The following is a 16,194-nucleotide window of genomic DNA, read 5'->3' on the forward strand; positions in this document are numbered from 1 at the left end:
GAGGCACCAATGTATGTCTCCCAAGTCGCAGGGCTCACCCAGAGCTGCTGCTGGGTGGCCAAACCAGCCAATCTTCCAGAGAGGAAGGGAGACAGGGTGGGTGGCCAATGTGACTTGTCTGTCATCAGACACTGCTAAATGTCCAGGCCACGTGAGCCTGCATATGGCCACGTGAAGAGGGACACCACGAAGGGATGTGAAAGCCAGTGGGCAAGTTTTCAGGCTTCTTGGATGAAGGCAGCTTCAGGACACTTGTCCGGGGATTTAGAAAGAAGCTCCCATGTCTCCGCTGTTTTCTGAGTTGGAGGGCAGGAAAGGAGACCTGCTCGAGAACCCGGCAAGACGGGAACCGTGCAGCCCGTGTCCTACTCTGGAAGAGCAGCGCAGTTAAGGGTGAGGTGGCAAGAGGCAGGGCGTGTCTTCTCCCAGCCCCGCCTTGGAAACGTGGAGCTGCAGGTGTGCACAGGGAGGAGACCCACACAGGCTGCACCCCCCAGGCCCAGAGCCAGAAGGAGGCACCTGCACGTAGCAGCAGGGCATCCTGGAGCACCGGGAGCAGAGGATGGGGAGACGGGGAGGAAAGAGGGTGCCGGGAGGTGGGAGGTGCCATCAAGACCACCAGGAATGACCCCATCCTGGGGCAGAGTGGGCCAGAGCTACAGAGAGGGCCCCTGTACCCAAGCGCCCTGCCCAGGAGGGGCACGAAGGGCTCTGACGAAGAGGTGGTAACCCGATTCCCTTCTCAGTCAGGTGAAAGGCCAGGTTCGAGTGACACCCGGGCAGGCGCAGAAGGGATGGTTTCCATTGTGTAGCCGGAATACGGCATCTCAGAGGCTCACGCTGGCCTGCTCAGGGAGGCCGAGGGAGCGGCCGCCGCCACCAGTGATGCCGGCTCGTCCTGAGCGCGGCTGCCGTGTTTGATCGGCAGGTGGTGCTGGGGTCTGGGGCAGTGGCCTCCACCAGGGCTGTTTCCGGGCGGGGCCAGGCAGGGGCCTCCCTCTCCTGCATGCAGGCTGCCGCGGCTGCAGAGTGCGGCCCTGTGCAGGCCCTGGGCGCCCCGCCCTCCAGCTTACCTCTTGGAGCTGAGCTTCCACGCCGCCTCCTGCACCCGGACAGCAGGGGACAAAGGGGGGCCGTGGCCCTCCACGGTGCTGATGGTGCTGGGGTGGCCGGCAGGGCGGGGGAGGCGGCCCAGGGCGGTGTTGTTGGCGTTGTTGATGTTGGCGTTGGAGCCAGTGGACGAGTAGCTGCTGGGGGTGAAGGTGGAGTCTACCAGTTTCTCGTGGGAGGGCGACTCGGTGTCGCCTTGGCTGTTGCCCGCCTTGTTGATGTGCAGCGGGCGCTGGGTGGTGAAGGTCTGAGGGAAGGCGCCCCGGCCGTCGCTTTGGTAGTAGCTGACGTGGTTGCCAAACAGGCCACCGGCCCTCTGCAGGCAAGACGGGAGGGGTGGGTGGAGGACAAGCCCCCCGCTCCCGCTCCTGCTCAGAGGGAGAAGCCTCGGACAGCCGGGCCGGAGCAGTGCAGGGCATGGGAAGGCCGTCTGCCCTCAGGAGAGGCACGGCCATGCCAGGAGCACACGGCTGACAGGAACTTCATGCCTGGCAGCTCCAGAGAGGGAGGGACCCAGACACTCAGGGTCCCACGGTTCCCTCTGCAGCAGCCGTGGGAGGTGAGGGCCAGGCACGCCCATGCCCGTGGGAACGGCCCGCAGAGGGTGTGGGTGGAGGTCTCCGGCTGACCCCCTGAAGACGAGGCATGGGTTTCATGTTGCAACTTCTAATGTAGAAGTTTCTCCTAGGAAACATTTCCCTTAGGAAAATGGCTCCTTCCCCTTTTCCAGGGGCCGGTGACACCCTGTGAGTCACCACGTCCTGGAAGCCCTGGCCTGGGCTGGAGCTGGGCTTGGAAAAGGCAGAGGGTAAGGGGGCAGCTGAGCGGGAAGAGCCTAGAATCGCCCACTGAGCTCAGGCCGTTCTCCCGGGACGCGCTCGGCAGAGCACCAGCCCATGCTCCTGCTCCAAGCCGAGCTTTACAGAGGTGCAGAGTGTGCCGTGGCACCACCTACCCTGAAGATGTCGTCTTCAGAAGCAGCGGACACAGCCTCTTTCATGGCCTTGTCCAGCTCTTCCTCAGCGGTCAGATCTCCAGAGATGGCCCGGCGGATCTCGGGCCCAATGTCGTGCAGCGTGCGCAAGCCAGCCTGGAACCCAGACGGACGTGTGAGGACCTTGGTCCCTTTCCACCAAGCTTCTAGCCAGTCACTGCCCAGGGCTGGGCCCCTGGGACCCTCCACCCAGCCCCTGACCTGCCAGAATGACAGCTGTGTGTGTGAACCAGGGTCAGGCGTCCCTGGGCCGGCTCTGGCTGCTCTCGGGTGGAAGAAACCACTGGCCCACCCAGGAGGGAGGAGGGCGCATTAGGAGGGACCGCCAGGGGGCTGCCACAGGAACGGGAGCCTCAGCAGAGCTCAGGCCAGCTCTGCAGGACTCTGGAGGGCAGTGTGGGGGATGGCAGGAGGGGACGATTACAACACTCGTCCTCACAGCCACCTTCAGAAAGGCTGGCACTCTCAGAAAGGCTCCTTCTGAAGGGACTGCCCAGAGACTGGGACCCTGGCCAAGGTCAGAGGACAGTGACCAGGACTCTCATGCGGTGTGGACTCCTCCCCGGCCCCTCACCTGCAGGGACAGGGCGTTCCTCTGGGAGGGCTTGCCCACAAGGCCCTGCTCTTTGCGCTTCTTGAATTTCCGGAAGTACTCCTGGATCAGGAAAGTGGCATAGAACTTGCCAACGGTGACCTCATCATCTGAGATGTATGGAGAGAGGAGAGGGAGTTAGAGGCAGGCAGGGGGGCTGAATTGGATGTAATTGATTTTTCTCAGCATTCCGACTTTCTTAACTTTTCTTTTTGAGACAGGGCAGGCTGGAGTGCAGTGGCAGGATCACAGCTCACCGCAGCCTCGAACTCTTGTGCTCAAGAGATCCTCCTGCCTCAGCCTCCCAAAGTGCTGGGATTATAGGCATGAGCCACCTAGGCAATTTTTTAAATTTAATTTTTTTGGAGAGACAGTATATTCACATGGCTCAAAAAGAGAAAAATATATAAAAAGGCATATGGTGAAAAGTCTGCCCACCACATCCCCTATCCACCTAGTTACCACCTCCTAGCAGATAGCCCTTTTTTCATTAGTTTCTTGAGTATTTTCCAAAGATCCTTTATGCAAACGATTTATGTAAATAAGCATACATATTCTTATCCTTTTTTCTTACAGAAAAGATAGGCTATCATCAAAATTATTTCCCATCTTGCTTTTTTTTTTACTTAATTGACACCGTCAATGCTTGAATCCAAATGCCCATCATCAAAGGGCCGGTCCCCTAGACCTGTAAGTGCACACATAGTTCTGCTGTAAGGCTGGAGGGAGGGGTTGATGGAAGGAGTGATTTTCCTCCTGTTGAAGTCTGGGTTTTTCTTTCAAACCAGACAATGTTTGTACCAGGTGGCTTGGCTGCATCCCTGCCAGGCTGGGCACTCAAGATCACACACGACATACATCAGTCTCTCCCTTGGAAGTGAGCCTGATGGTGCCGAAGCCATAGTGCCCAAGGGGAACATTTCATGCCCAGCAGGTAGCCCCTGGCTCCACCTCCTGGTTCCTTGTGAGGGAGGCAGCTGGTGGGGTCAGACTAGGGGACGGAGCTGGCTCTCCTGCTCCTGCTGTCTCTTGAGAACAGCCCAATGCACAGCAGCAATGGGCTTTCCATCCGGCAAGGGTCTCACTCCCGTGTGGGAGGGAAGAGCCCAGGAGCCCCTGTCCAGGATGGCAGGGAGGGAGAACTGCGCTGTGGAACTGCACTGGTGTCCTCGGCACCCTCAGCTCTGGCTCTGAACCTGGAGCCTGCTCTGTGCTCCCCAGACAGCCTTGGGTTGGCCTCGCAGCTTCGAAGACTTTAGTTCCTTGAGCAGCCTTCAAAGAAATGTCGTCAGGACTAAATATGACATCAGGTGGCCCGTGGCCACTCTAGGGGATTGTCACTGAGCCTGAGTCCTGCTTTCCTTTCAGGAGGCAGTTCTCAACAGGGGTGGCAGCATCTCTGAAGGAATGCTTGGGAAAGCTGTGGGATGTATTTTAGTTGCCAGAGTGATTTGGGGGTGATACCAGCATTAAGCGGTTGTAGACATGTCCCTTAAAGCTGTGGTCCCCAACCCCCGGGCCATGGACCAGCACCAGTCCGTGGCCTGTTAGGAACCAGGCCGCACAGCAGGAGGGGAGCGGCGGGCGGGCGGGCGGGCGGGTGAGTGAAGCTTCCTTGGCATTTACAGCAGCTCCCCATTGCTCGCATCACCGCCTGGGCTCCGCCTCCCCACCCATTCGTGGAAAAACTGTCTTCCGTGAAACCAGTCCCTGGTGTCAAAAAGGTCGGGGACCGCTGCCTTAAAGCACAGCTGTGTTTTGCCCAACAGGCCATAGTGTTGTACCCCGTACAGCTCTCAAGTGTTACATCACACGTCCATGTGGGGGAACCACTGGCTTATAATCTGAGCTAAGAACCTAATTTTGTTTTACATAGGGACAGAAGACATTTTTTTGCATGGTTTTAATATACCCAGAATTTTCCAGGAATATAACTGCTGCGTAAATTGACAGAAGACTGTACTTTGTATTGTTTGAACTTGACCAAGAGGGGTTCACATTTTGGAAGATTGTATCCCTGATGGCCATGCTTTTTGTGGTACCTGAGTCCCGCACTGTAACTCTCACATAGTGGTTACTCTGTGTGTGTGTGTGTGTGTGTGTGTGTGTGTGTGTGTGTGTGTATGCACACATACTTATTTAATATACTTATTTAGCCCTTACTTAAAACTGACAAATAAAAAGTGCCAACAATAATCAGTGTTGTCTTACTTTCTTTAAACAAACTTATTCATAATAAGCAGGTATATGTGATAATTTCATCTGTTAATTTCTGGCATAGTTGTGCCTGAGCATTTATATATTGAAAACATTTGCTTTTAATATATTTTATATTAGAGTTAAAGCATTACATTAATATTTTGGAAATTATATGTATAGGAAGGTTACATTATCTATGATTTTCATTTGGGATCATAGGGGCAATATAAACTATTTGTTATAAAAAGGGGCTTTGGGCTTGATAGGGTCAGGAAACACTGTTCTAGAAAGAACGAAAAGAATTTCAACCAAGAGGGGTAGAATCCCAGGGGATTCTTCTTCCAGGGCCTACGGCAAGCCACAACGGTCAGGTTTACAGGAACACCTATACTTTGTGGAGCTTCCTTGGAAGTCCTGCCAAACCTCTATGCATCAAGGGACCTGCCTGTTTCCATATGTGAAATGCAAGGTTGCCCAGGCTCCAGCCCGACAGTCTGCTTCTGCATGCGCAGGCATCACAGCCCCGTCCCTTCCAGCCAACAGGGCCTTTGAGCCCCGCAGGAAGGGTCTGGAGAAAACAGAACTCCAGCAAGCCCAGCAGACTCAAGAATGCATGTCCGTCCCAAGGGATGTGGCTGCGTTTCTCGGAGGAACCACGGGGCAGGCGAGTGGCCCAGGTGCAGAAAGCCAGGCAGCACTTACCACCTGCAGGGGGCACCACCTGGTCCAGCAGCTTCATGCTGGTCCGCTTCCAGATCTTCTTGATGATGGCCCGCAGCTCCTCGTTGGCTTGCTCCAGGTTCCCTGCGGGAGGGCAGAGGCAAGGATCAGCCCCGTGGAGAGGGGAGAGCCCTCCGACGCCGTGGGTGCCTCTGAATAAAGCATGAAGCCACAGATGGTGGCATTTGGCCCACACGTGGCCCTGACCGGTCAGTTTCTTTCTTCCTTGCTTAGTTTCTCCCCAGCTTTCCTATCTCCACCTGCTTCCTCTTCCTCTTTCTCTCCCTTCACCTCCCTTCCCTCACGTGTCCTGTCCAGAGCCACTCCTCTCCCCTCCCGCTGCGTGTTGCTCAGGCCAGCCAGGGGGTCCCTCTGCCCCACCTGACGCTCGATGCTTTTCCTCGTGGCCTGTGCCTGCCAGCTGGGCAGCTCCACCGGGGGCCACATGCTTGCCAGCTCAGACATGCACTGGCCTGGGGGGCACAGTGGGGTGCTCCCTGGGGGAGACATCTCTTATGGGCCTCCTAGAGGCGCCACAGGAGCATGGATGATGGGGAGCAGTGTCCCCCACAAGCACTGGCTCCTCTGTGCCAATGAGGATTCTGCCCTCTGAGTCTCCCCTGGGGAGGAGGTGGCAAAATCTAACTGTGGAAGCAGAAATCAAGAGACGCTGGTCTTTGCGGTTTGGAATTTTCTCTGGGTCTACTGTCCCCACTGGTAAAACAGACTTACCGAGGTGCCATCCCAGGCAGCCTCTGGGATCCTGGCCTTACAGTGGTGAAAAAGGAGGGCTGAGACCCGCAGCTGTACGAGGGATGTGGCATGCAGATTCTAAGACGCTCCCCAAGATACCCGCCTGCCCCCACCAGTCCCTGGGGCCAGGAACATGACGGATTTTACTTCCGTGATTAGGTTACATTCCACGGCACCTATGACCCTAAAACAGGGAGATTATCTAGGTGGGCCTGAGCTAATCACACGAGCCTTTTCAAAGCCTGCCCCAGCTGGGAGCAGGAGAGGCAGTGAGAGACGGGCTCTGGCTGGCGGGGAAGAGGGCAGACACCCACGCTGTGACCTGCGCTGAGAGGGCAGTCTGCAGGGACTCGGAGTCGTCCCCAGAGGACAGCTAGCAGGAAAACGGGGACCGCAGACCTACAACGGCAAGACGTGAATTCTACCAACAACTTAGAGGTGGCGACTGCCCCAGAGCCTGGAGAAGAGCACACAGCCTGACGGATATTCTGAGTTTGGGCTCGTGAGACCCTGAGTAGAGAACCCAGCTACTCCACAGCTGGACTTCTGACCTACAGAACTGTGAGCTCATAACTAGCTGTCATTTTAAGCCAAAAAAGTCTGTGGTAATTTATTATGCAGCAGTCGGGAACTGACATAGGGGACATGTACTGCTGGCACGTGGGAGAGGCAGCTGGAACAGCGCGTGAGAGCGGGTGTCAGACTGCCTGCGTTCAGAGCCACCTCTGGGGCCACATGGGAGAGCAGGCAGAGCTGACCATGAAGAGAAGGTGCCGGGCTCCTGAGCTCCTGGTTTGCACATCAGACCCAAACAGACGAGCCAGGGGACAGAGGACCTAACTGAGCACTCCTCACTTAGGCGGAGATCAGTTCCCTTCGTGGGCAGGGTCGTTGGAGGTTTCTGCCCATGAAGCGAAGAGTCCTAATCAATATCCTGTTCAAATACACTGATCTTCTCTACTGGGTTGAATAACGTCCCCCTGGAATCTCACGTCCTCGTGTCTACCTGGAACCTCAGAATGTGACCTCAGCTGGAAGCAGGGTCTTCGCAGAAGGACTCACTTCAGACTGGGTCACAGTGGATTAGGGCCCTGTGAGGAGGCGAGAGGACACACACAGGAGAAGGAGGCTGCGTGAAGCCAGAGGCAGAGGAGGAGCGGTGTGGCCTGGCCCGGTGCACACCAGCGCTGCTGGCCACCACCCGCAGCCGGGAGAGGCAGGCAGGGGACTCTCCCCAGAGCCCCCACAAGGAACCAACCCCACCGACACCTTAACTGTGGGCCTCTGGTCCCCCGAACTGTGAAAGAATGACTTTCTCTTGTTTTCAGCCACTCAGTTTGTGACGGTTTGTTACGGCAGACCCAGGAAATGAATACATCTTCCAAATTTTTATCAGCCCTTAATTTATTCTAAGAATGGTCTTTGTAACTGTGGCCCTTCACTGACAATTGTTCCAGGTCATCTGAGTATCCCTGAGTATCTTCCTTCGTGTTCCAAGAGAAAAGCTCGTTCGGCCGGGGGGTGTGGGCCTGGGCCGGGGGCTCTGGTTCTCTGAAGTGTGGTGCTGATTTCTCTCCCGTCCCTGCCACTCTCAGAAGTCTGAAGGGTGAGGACGGATTTAAGTCGTGTCCTCACAAATTTAGATGTTTTCTCACATTTATTTCTAGTTGCTTCTAAGAACTTGCTTTTGTTTGTCTTCCAGCCTTAAGATTTCAACAAGTCTGTGGGGGGGCGTGTTTCTGATGGAGGCTCACCCTTCATGGGGCGGGGGGCGCACGACAGGCCCTTTGGTGGCTATTCTGAAATGCCTTAGTGTTTAAACAATTTTCTTTAATTCTTGACTTGACTGTAGTTCTCACATGACTGGCTTTGCCGCTTTTCTTTGGAATTCCAATTTCTGCAAGATTGGCTCTCTGTATTTCACTATTTTTGGTGGGTTCCTCTGCATTGGTATCAGCCATTGGTATGATTTAGTTGGGATGTGGTGTGCTTTGACAAGGAATCTTCAACATTGTTGAGTCTCTCCCTCTGTGGGTCACTATTTTTTGTTCTTCTACGGAACGAAAACTTACAACCCTTAATTTACATCAAGCTGTAAGTATTATAGCATATTCTCTCTAGCAGTCATTATAACATCTTCTCTCCTTGGAAAAGAAAACTCTTCCTCCTAAACATGGATGTAGTAATATTCATTGTAGAAAATTTGGAAAGTAACAAAACTAAAGGAAGAAGGTAAAAGTCACTGCTGATTCTACCACTCAGTGATCATATTAATAAATTTCCTTCTAATGTTTCTTTTGGGACATGGTCTCACTCTGTCACCCAGGCTGGAATGCAGTGGCACAATCACAGCTCACTGTAACCTCAAATTCCTGGGCTCAAGGGATCCTCCTGCCTCAGCCTCCCAAGAAGCTGGGACTACAGGTGTGTGCCACCATGCCCGGCTAATTTTTCTATTTTTAGTAGAGATGGGGTCTCGCTCTTGCTCAGGCTGGTCTCGAATTCCCTGTCTGAAGCGATCTTCCCACCTCAGATGCCCAGAGTGCTAGGATGACAGGCGTGAGCCACTGCACCCAGCCAAAATTTTTCTTCTATGTTATACACACATGTGTGCATTAAACGTGTATTTAGTTTAGAAATAGGCCTAATTTACATCCATTTCAGATTGAGTTATTGCACTGGCTACTAATGGTATTTGCTTTCTTTGTAATTTAGCAGCAGAACTTGACCTATTTTCCTTTCTTTGGGATTAGCTCATTATTTTGACACGTGTCTTGTTGGATTGGTTCTCGCTGCCCTTCATTCCAGACATTTGTTATTTTTCTGGGAGGATCTAACTAAGAGAAGGTCCCTATTTGGGTCATTCCCCGAACCACACCATCACCTTTCTTTATTCTACACTTGAAGCAACTGAAGTAGAAACAGAATAAATGGCTCACACTCATGTCTCTAGAGAGAGCTGGGAGTTAGCTTCAAGCCTCCTGTCGCCCTGCCCAGGGCTCCTTCTGTTGCACCAAGGAAACACTGACTGGCAGCCTGAGCCTCCAAGGTTAAGTGTAGGAAGGGGAACAGAAAACCTGCTGGCCGGGCGCGGTGGCTCATGCTATGACGGCGCCACTGCACTCTAGCTGGGGCAACAGAGCAAGACTTTGTCTAAAAAAACATAAAAGAGAAAGAAAACATGCTGCTTGTCTCATCTGTGTTTTCTCTAACTGCTCTAACCAGTGGGTGTGAATCATCTACGCAGCTGGTTCAAAATGCAGATTCCTGAGCCCCACTCAGAGATTCAGATTCAGTAATCTGTGCGGGTACTTGGGATGTGGTATTTTAAACAAGTGCCTCATGCTAAGGCAGGTGGTCTTTTGACCATTCTCTAAGAAACACTGCAATGGGCTAGAAGCTCTTGGAGAGAGATGGCATCGTCACAGATACATTTTATACAGCCTTTTCCCCAGAGTGGCAAGTGACAAGTGTCCTTATCAATTATACAGACAGCCACGGCTGCTGCTAGCCCACTAGCCCATAGGGCGCCTTGGTGCAAACTAGAAGCCCCCTCCAGATGGATGCGGCACTGAGGGAGCGTGGCCTGACTGGGGCAGCACAGGTGAGAACTTAACCTTGACCAGCTGCTGGCTGGCTGAGCACCTGTGCAATGTGAAGACTCTACCCGGCTCACCACCTGTTACTATGTCCCCTTCCCAGCACGTCTTCCCAGCACAGATCCTTTTAGTTCAAAGAGAACTGAGCACTTGAGAGACCCACCTGTAGCCAGTATAAGTCCACCCAGATGGGGCTTGGTCCTGCTTCAGCTAACACCATCTACTCCTGTTTTTGAACTATACCCTATGACTTCAAAATATCACCCAGAATAATTTCTAGGGTTTGATGGAAGGCTAGAGTTCAAAAAAAATAAGCTAAAGGCAAGGAGGCCATTCAGTTAGCAAAGAAAACACGAGCAGGCAGGGCCTCTTTGATGCTCGGGTGTGCAGCTTGGCCCTGGCTCCCTGCTTGGGTGCTGGATGGGACAGGAAGGCCCCAGAGCACTCTGCAGGCTGCTGAGCCCTCCTTGGTGGCTCTGCTAGACCTGCTGGGTGGCTCTCCAGTGCCCACGGGCACTCTTACCTTCTGTTTTGATCCTCAGGGCTGTCCTGACCAGGGCAAACAGGGTGGCATTGAACATGACTGTCCCATCGCTGTTCAGAGGCATGTTCATGGATACCAGGCGCTGCAGGGGAAGGGGCAAAGCCGGTGGTTATAGCAGAAGGTTCTCAAGGGACCTACAGAACCACCACGGCAGGAGAACGCTGCAGAGGACACTGAGAACTCTAGTGGGTGTTGCTGGGGTGGGTGGGGGTGTGAAGCACAGGCCACTAGAATGTGTCCAAAACTCTTTCCAGGGAGAATCTCGGCCCTGCCATGAGCGTCCTTGTCAGACCCCCGCCTCCACAGCAGGAGGAGCGGGCCACGCGACCCCCCGCCTGGCGCAGATGTCTGCTCAGTATAGCAAAGCACAGCTGCATGGCCGACGCTGGCTGGGGGCCTTGGCTGCAGCCATCCCACGCCCAGACAGGACTAAGGAGGACAGGGGCTCGCTGGTAGGAGCTGCAGTGTGTCCTCTCACCATGCAGGGTCGGAAGCTGCTGACACTGAGGGGACTGTACTGCCCACTTCCCCCCGTCCCACCCACAGCGTGCACTCCCTGTGCTCTAGGGTGGTGCCGCCAGCACACGCCGGGGTGGCGATGAGAAAGCCTGGCATGTGGCTCACCACAGTGTCCACCCTACTGCCGTCCCTGAGCTCCTGTGACTCTAAGTGCCAAAAGATTGTGCTTTTCCTGAATGACTGGATCCTTTTGGATCTCAGGGACAGTGTGAACCGTACAGTGGCTACTGGAAAGCTCAGAGCCCAGTGTGCAGCCGCCCGGGGCCGTCTCGTGGTCGCACGGATGTCTCTCAGCCCCGTCCAGGCTGAGGCACAGCTAATGCAGGCTGTGCTCCCCGCCACCCTCGTGAAGCTAATGCACAGACTCTCTAATGGCCCTCTGACCCCAGGAGAACCCTAACCCATAGCCCCGGGCTGGGAGTTCTCCCAGGGTGCCCGGATGGTGCAGTCAGCTGGGCTGAACACGTCCTTGATCCAGGACGGGCACACGCTCACTGGGACGTGAGCACTCTCTCCGTGGCTCCTTGAGAGGGTCTGAGGATCAGAGCTGAAGGACCCTCACAGTACTGGCTCAGGCTCATTTCTTCAGGCACATAAAACACTATCTTCAATCCCCTTTAGGATCCATGGCCCAACCCAGGTCCTAAGACAAATAGGCATCTCGCCTCCCGTATTTTGTCTCTTTCGCCCACGAACCCAGGTCCTCTCTTACTTTGCAAGCCACGCGGTGAGGGCACAGCTTCCCAAAGCCCAGTGGGGGCTGAATCCGCCGGAGCAGGGTCACCACATCTAGGTGTTTGATACGACCCCTGGAAAAGCAAGGGGCAGGGGACGTGCAGTCAGAGGGCGGTGTTTCTGCGGTCCTGAGAGGTGGGGCCCGCCTGCGGGGCACATGCCAGGGCGGCTCTATCGGTCAAACTCAGGGCAGACTTGCAGAATTGTGTGGCAAAACTGCAAACCCACTCTACACATGTTTTGATTTTAATAAACAATTTCCTGTCCATGATCTGTTCAAGGTGGAAGGGATTTCAGTAGTGCAATGGAATTCTTAAATTGTACTTGCTGCTTCAATCAACTGACCATCTGACCAAAAGGTATTTACTGAGTGTCAGTCAAATGCGATCGATTAATGAGGGCGTAAAGCTAAGATCTACCTGGCCCTAAACATCCTAACTTGAGCACTTGCTCGTTATTCCTGATACTAGGACCTCCTGTCCTTCCATTCAACTGAACATAACAGGTGTGTTCTTGACTTAGTCGAAGGTGCCTGGCCTCCTCTCGCTGGCCCTTGACCCTTGACCCTGGGGCCTGGGGCAGTCAGTGTTTCCAAATGGTCCACCCGGTGTTGGCCTATGTGAACCTCTCCTGCAGGCATGGCCAGCCAACACCCTCTCTCAGCCTGAGGGGTCAGGATTTCCCTCTGGGAACTTACTTGGCTTCAGGGTCATACTCTGCCCAGATTCTTTTAAATTCATCCAGGTGGTGGGGACCAAGGATTGACCAGTCCCTTGTCAGGTAGTCAAAGTTGTCCATGATGACAGCTACAAAGAGGTTGATGATCTGCAGAGAACAGTTAGTACAATGAAGCACTCCACGAGGACTTGCCTACGCACTTGCCACTCGATCCACTTTGCTAGCCAGCGTCTGTGCACGGCAGAAGCCACCATTTCTACAGACCAGCAGTATTTATGTTAGGGTTAGGGTTAGGGTGTCGTGGACATACGCTTGACACAGCTTCCTTGAGAGCTGTGTGGGATGAACCCACACAGGGATGGACAGCTTCCCTCCTACCAAGCTGCTGGGCAAGGCTGCCCGGGACAGAGGTAGACTACACCTACCACCCTTCCCTCACTCCTCGGCAAGGTGCCAAAAAAGTATACATTCCCTCTAGGCTTCCACACGTCCCCTTTGTCCCCTGGGACAAAGCCACCATGACAAGAGCTGAGAATGAACAAGCAAGATTCTGGCTGAGCCCACTCAGGCCCAGGGCTTTTTGCCTTTACCTCAGTGTGGCTGGACTACTAAGTCAGTCTTCCCAAGCCAGCTGCTCCGACGGGGTTGCCCTGACCATGAGCTGCAGAGATCAAGGGCTTGGGCTGCCCTGGAACTGCACACTCATTCCCTGTGGCTGTGGAGCCCAGCTCGGCTTACCAGGAAGGCACAGAGCATGTAGAAGCTGATGAAGTAGAAGACAGCAAAGCTGCTGCCGCAGGGGGCTTCGCCTTCTGTGCTGTTGCTGGACTCGGACTCTGGGGCACATTTCTTGCCTGGCATGCAGGCCAGCATGATGTCCTGCCAGGCCTCCCCGGTGGCACACCTGGAGGAGAGAGGGAGAGCTACACCCATGCAGCCAATCCCAGGTGCCAGGAAAGCCCCTCTGCCTCCTTCGCCAGAGGGAATCACTACGTGAGCCTGGTGTTTCTCATTCCCTGAGTGCTCGGATAGCTTCACTAAATAGGAAAACACACAGCATCATTTTGAATGTTTCAAAACTTTACATAAACAGTAATACTACCTGTAATACACAGTACCTTTTCTGCAAACTTGCTCTTGTTGCAGTCCATGTGAAGTTTTTGGGAATTAGCATTTCATGTATTTTAGCGCTAGTTCATTTACGCCATTAAAAAACCCACCCTCCTGTTAAAGGTCATTTGGGTTTTTCAAATTTTTTTTTTTTGCTATTACAAATAACACTGCAATAAACATGCAGGTCCGTGTCTTGGTGTCTGCTCAGAAGTGGAACTGCCAGTTGAAGGTACACAGGTCTTCATTTTACCAGACGTGCTGTGCTGTCCACGTGTTTGTCCAACTTAGACTCCTATTGTCAGCACAGGAGAAATGTCATTGCTCTACAGACTCATCAACTCTTGGTAGTGGTGGATTTTTAAAAATATTGCTCATATCATGGGCATGAAATGATGTTTCACTGATGTTTTAATTTGGTTTTAAAATGCTTAGAGGGTTGAGAATTTAGATTTTATTTTCTGTTGAATTTCATGTTCATATTTTTGCCTATTTGACTCGTGGATTATTTATCTTGTTTATTTTTAGGGTCCTTTATAAATTCTTTATAGTATATGCATTACAAGTATCTTCTTCCAGTGTATGGCTTGTCTCTAGGTTTATTTATGGTGTATTTTAATGACTCTATGTTTTAAATTTCAGTGTGGTCAAATTTATGTTTTTTCCTTGTGCTTTTCATATCTCGTTTAGAAATCCTTCCTATCTATTCTAGGTCATAAAGACATTCTCCTCTATGTTCTTCTAAATGTTCTAAAGTTTTATTTGCATGATAACTCATTAACCTGGAACTTATTTTCATATTTGATATGAAGTAGAAATATGCTTTTATCTTTTTCTGTATAGATAATCAATTTTCTTAATACTATTTATCGAATAGTACATCTGTACCTAATTATTTGACACATCTGTTCTGACATACACTGCACGTTCGTAGGTGTGTGGGCAGTATGCTGGCCTCTTCATTCTACTCTGGAGGTCATTTGTTTATCTTGGCACCGAGGAACCATTTTGTCTTAATTACTATGGCTTTGTGGCACGCTGCGCTCTCAGTCAGTCCCTGCAGCCTGTCCTTCAGAATTCGCCTCGGCTATTCATTTTCCTTCTCTATTCCGTGGACTTCTCAGAATCAATTTGTCAAGTCATACAAATTCTGCCGAGAGTCTTACTGGAATTGCATTGAAATACAGATTAACTTGGCCAATCGTGACAGCTTTGTGATGCTGTCTCCCAGTCAGGAACAGGGCGCGTCTCTCCATTTATTTAATGTCTTCAATAAAATTTCATAATTTCCCTATATGCATCTTTGTCAAATTATTGCTAGTTATTTTCTTTATTTTGTTGCACATTTAAAGAGGTATGTTTAAAAGTTACATTTTTAAAAGTTACATCAGTTTGCTACTGATGTAGAGGGAGTATAATTGATTTCATATACAGAAGATTTACTGAACTCTCTTACTAGTTTTAGCAATTTATCTGTAGTTTCTTTTATATATTCTACACAGGCAATTAATTTTTTTGTATTTAATTTTGTTTTTTCATCTTCAATTCTTATCCTTTGATTTATTTTTCTCATTGCACTGGATAAAACTTGTAGTATAATATTGACTAGAAAAAGTGATAGCATATCACATATCACTTATCTATATTTACAAATTAGTTATTACCAGTACCAGAAAGTGGTATTTTTCTTTGCTAATCTTCTACTTTACTTATCCTACTAATTGTTATATAGGGTTTTTAGTTGATTTGCTTGGATTTTCTACTAGGATTAGCATGTTGTCTGCAAACAATGATAGTTATGTATACATATTTTCATATTTATAACTTACTGCTTTTTTCTCTTTTACTTATTAGCATTAATCTTCTATTAGTTTTTTTTTTTTTTTTTTTGAGACAGAATCTCACTCTGTTGCCTGAGCTAGAGTGCCATGGCATCAGCCTAGTTCACAGCAACCTCCAATTCCTGGGCTCAATTGATCCTCCTGCCTCAGCCTCCCGAGTAGCTGGGACTGCAGGTATGTGCTACCGTGTCCAGCTAATTTTTTCTATTTTTTAGTAGAGATGGGGTCTCGCTCTTGCTCAGGCTGGTCTCGAACTCCTGAGCTCAAGTGATCCTCCAGTCTCAGCCTCCCAAAGTGCTGGGATTACAGGCATGAGCCACCACACCTGGCCCTTCTATTAGTCTTATGAGATGAGTGGGGAGGTTTTCTATCTCTTTCAGTTCCTGGAAACTTTACATAATACAGGAATGATCTATTTATTGATAGTTCGGTAGCTCTCATAAATACAAATGTTGGATCCTGGGCCTTTTCAAAGGCTAAAATTTTGACTACCTTTTCAGTTTCTACTGTAATTTTTTAAAAAAAATTTCTTAAGATAATTTTTGTAATGATTTTCAAATATACTGGCATAAATTTGTTCATAATATTTTCTCTTTTTTTTTTTGAGGTCTGATCTAATTTGTTACTCTCAGAAAATCTTATTTTTGATTGGACTCAGAAGCTCAGAGAGGACAGCTTCCATCTCTTGACAATCTGTGCCTGGCATTTTTCTTTGTCCGCCTTCATTTTCTTGGCCGAAAGTTTGGTATATTCTTTGGCCGCTTCCTTATTTTTCTTACTATACTGTTTCTTCAGAGCAA

The 16,194-nt window shown here is 51.1% G+C and overlaps 1 protein-coding gene across 2 annotated transcripts in view; it reads right to left on the bottom strand.

Moving 5' to 3' along the window:
- Positions 1-16,194, bottom strand: part of CACNA1C (calcium voltage-gated channel subunit alpha1 C) — a 581,627-nt gene that overhangs the window by 10,496 nt on the left and 554,937 nt on the right. For both annotated transcript variants that reach the window (XM_045554647.1, XM_045554646.1), the window contains 8 exons: positions 13,182-13,347; positions 12,463-12,590; positions 11,743-11,839; positions 10,491-10,593; positions 5,598-5,699; positions 2,679-2,806; positions 2,066-2,200; positions 1,074-1,426 (listed from right to left, as the gene is read on the bottom strand). In XM_045554647.1, coding sequence (XP_045410603.1) covers positions 1,074-1,426; positions 2,066-2,200; positions 2,679-2,806; positions 5,598-5,699; positions 10,491-10,593; positions 11,743-11,839; positions 12,463-12,590; positions 13,182-13,347 — 1,212 coding nt within the window. The remainder of the gene's footprint in view (positions 1-1,073; positions 1,427-2,065; positions 2,201-2,678; positions 2,807-5,597; positions 5,700-10,490; positions 10,594-11,742; positions 11,840-12,462; positions 12,591-13,181; positions 13,348-16,194) is intronic.

Source organism: Lemur catta, chromosome 6 (assembly GCF_020740605.2).
Source record: "Lemur catta isolate mLemCat1 chromosome 6, mLemCat1.pri, whole genome shotgun sequence".
NCBI classification, from domain to species: domain Eukaryota; kingdom Metazoa; phylum Chordata; class Mammalia; order Primates; family Lemuridae; genus Lemur; species Lemur catta.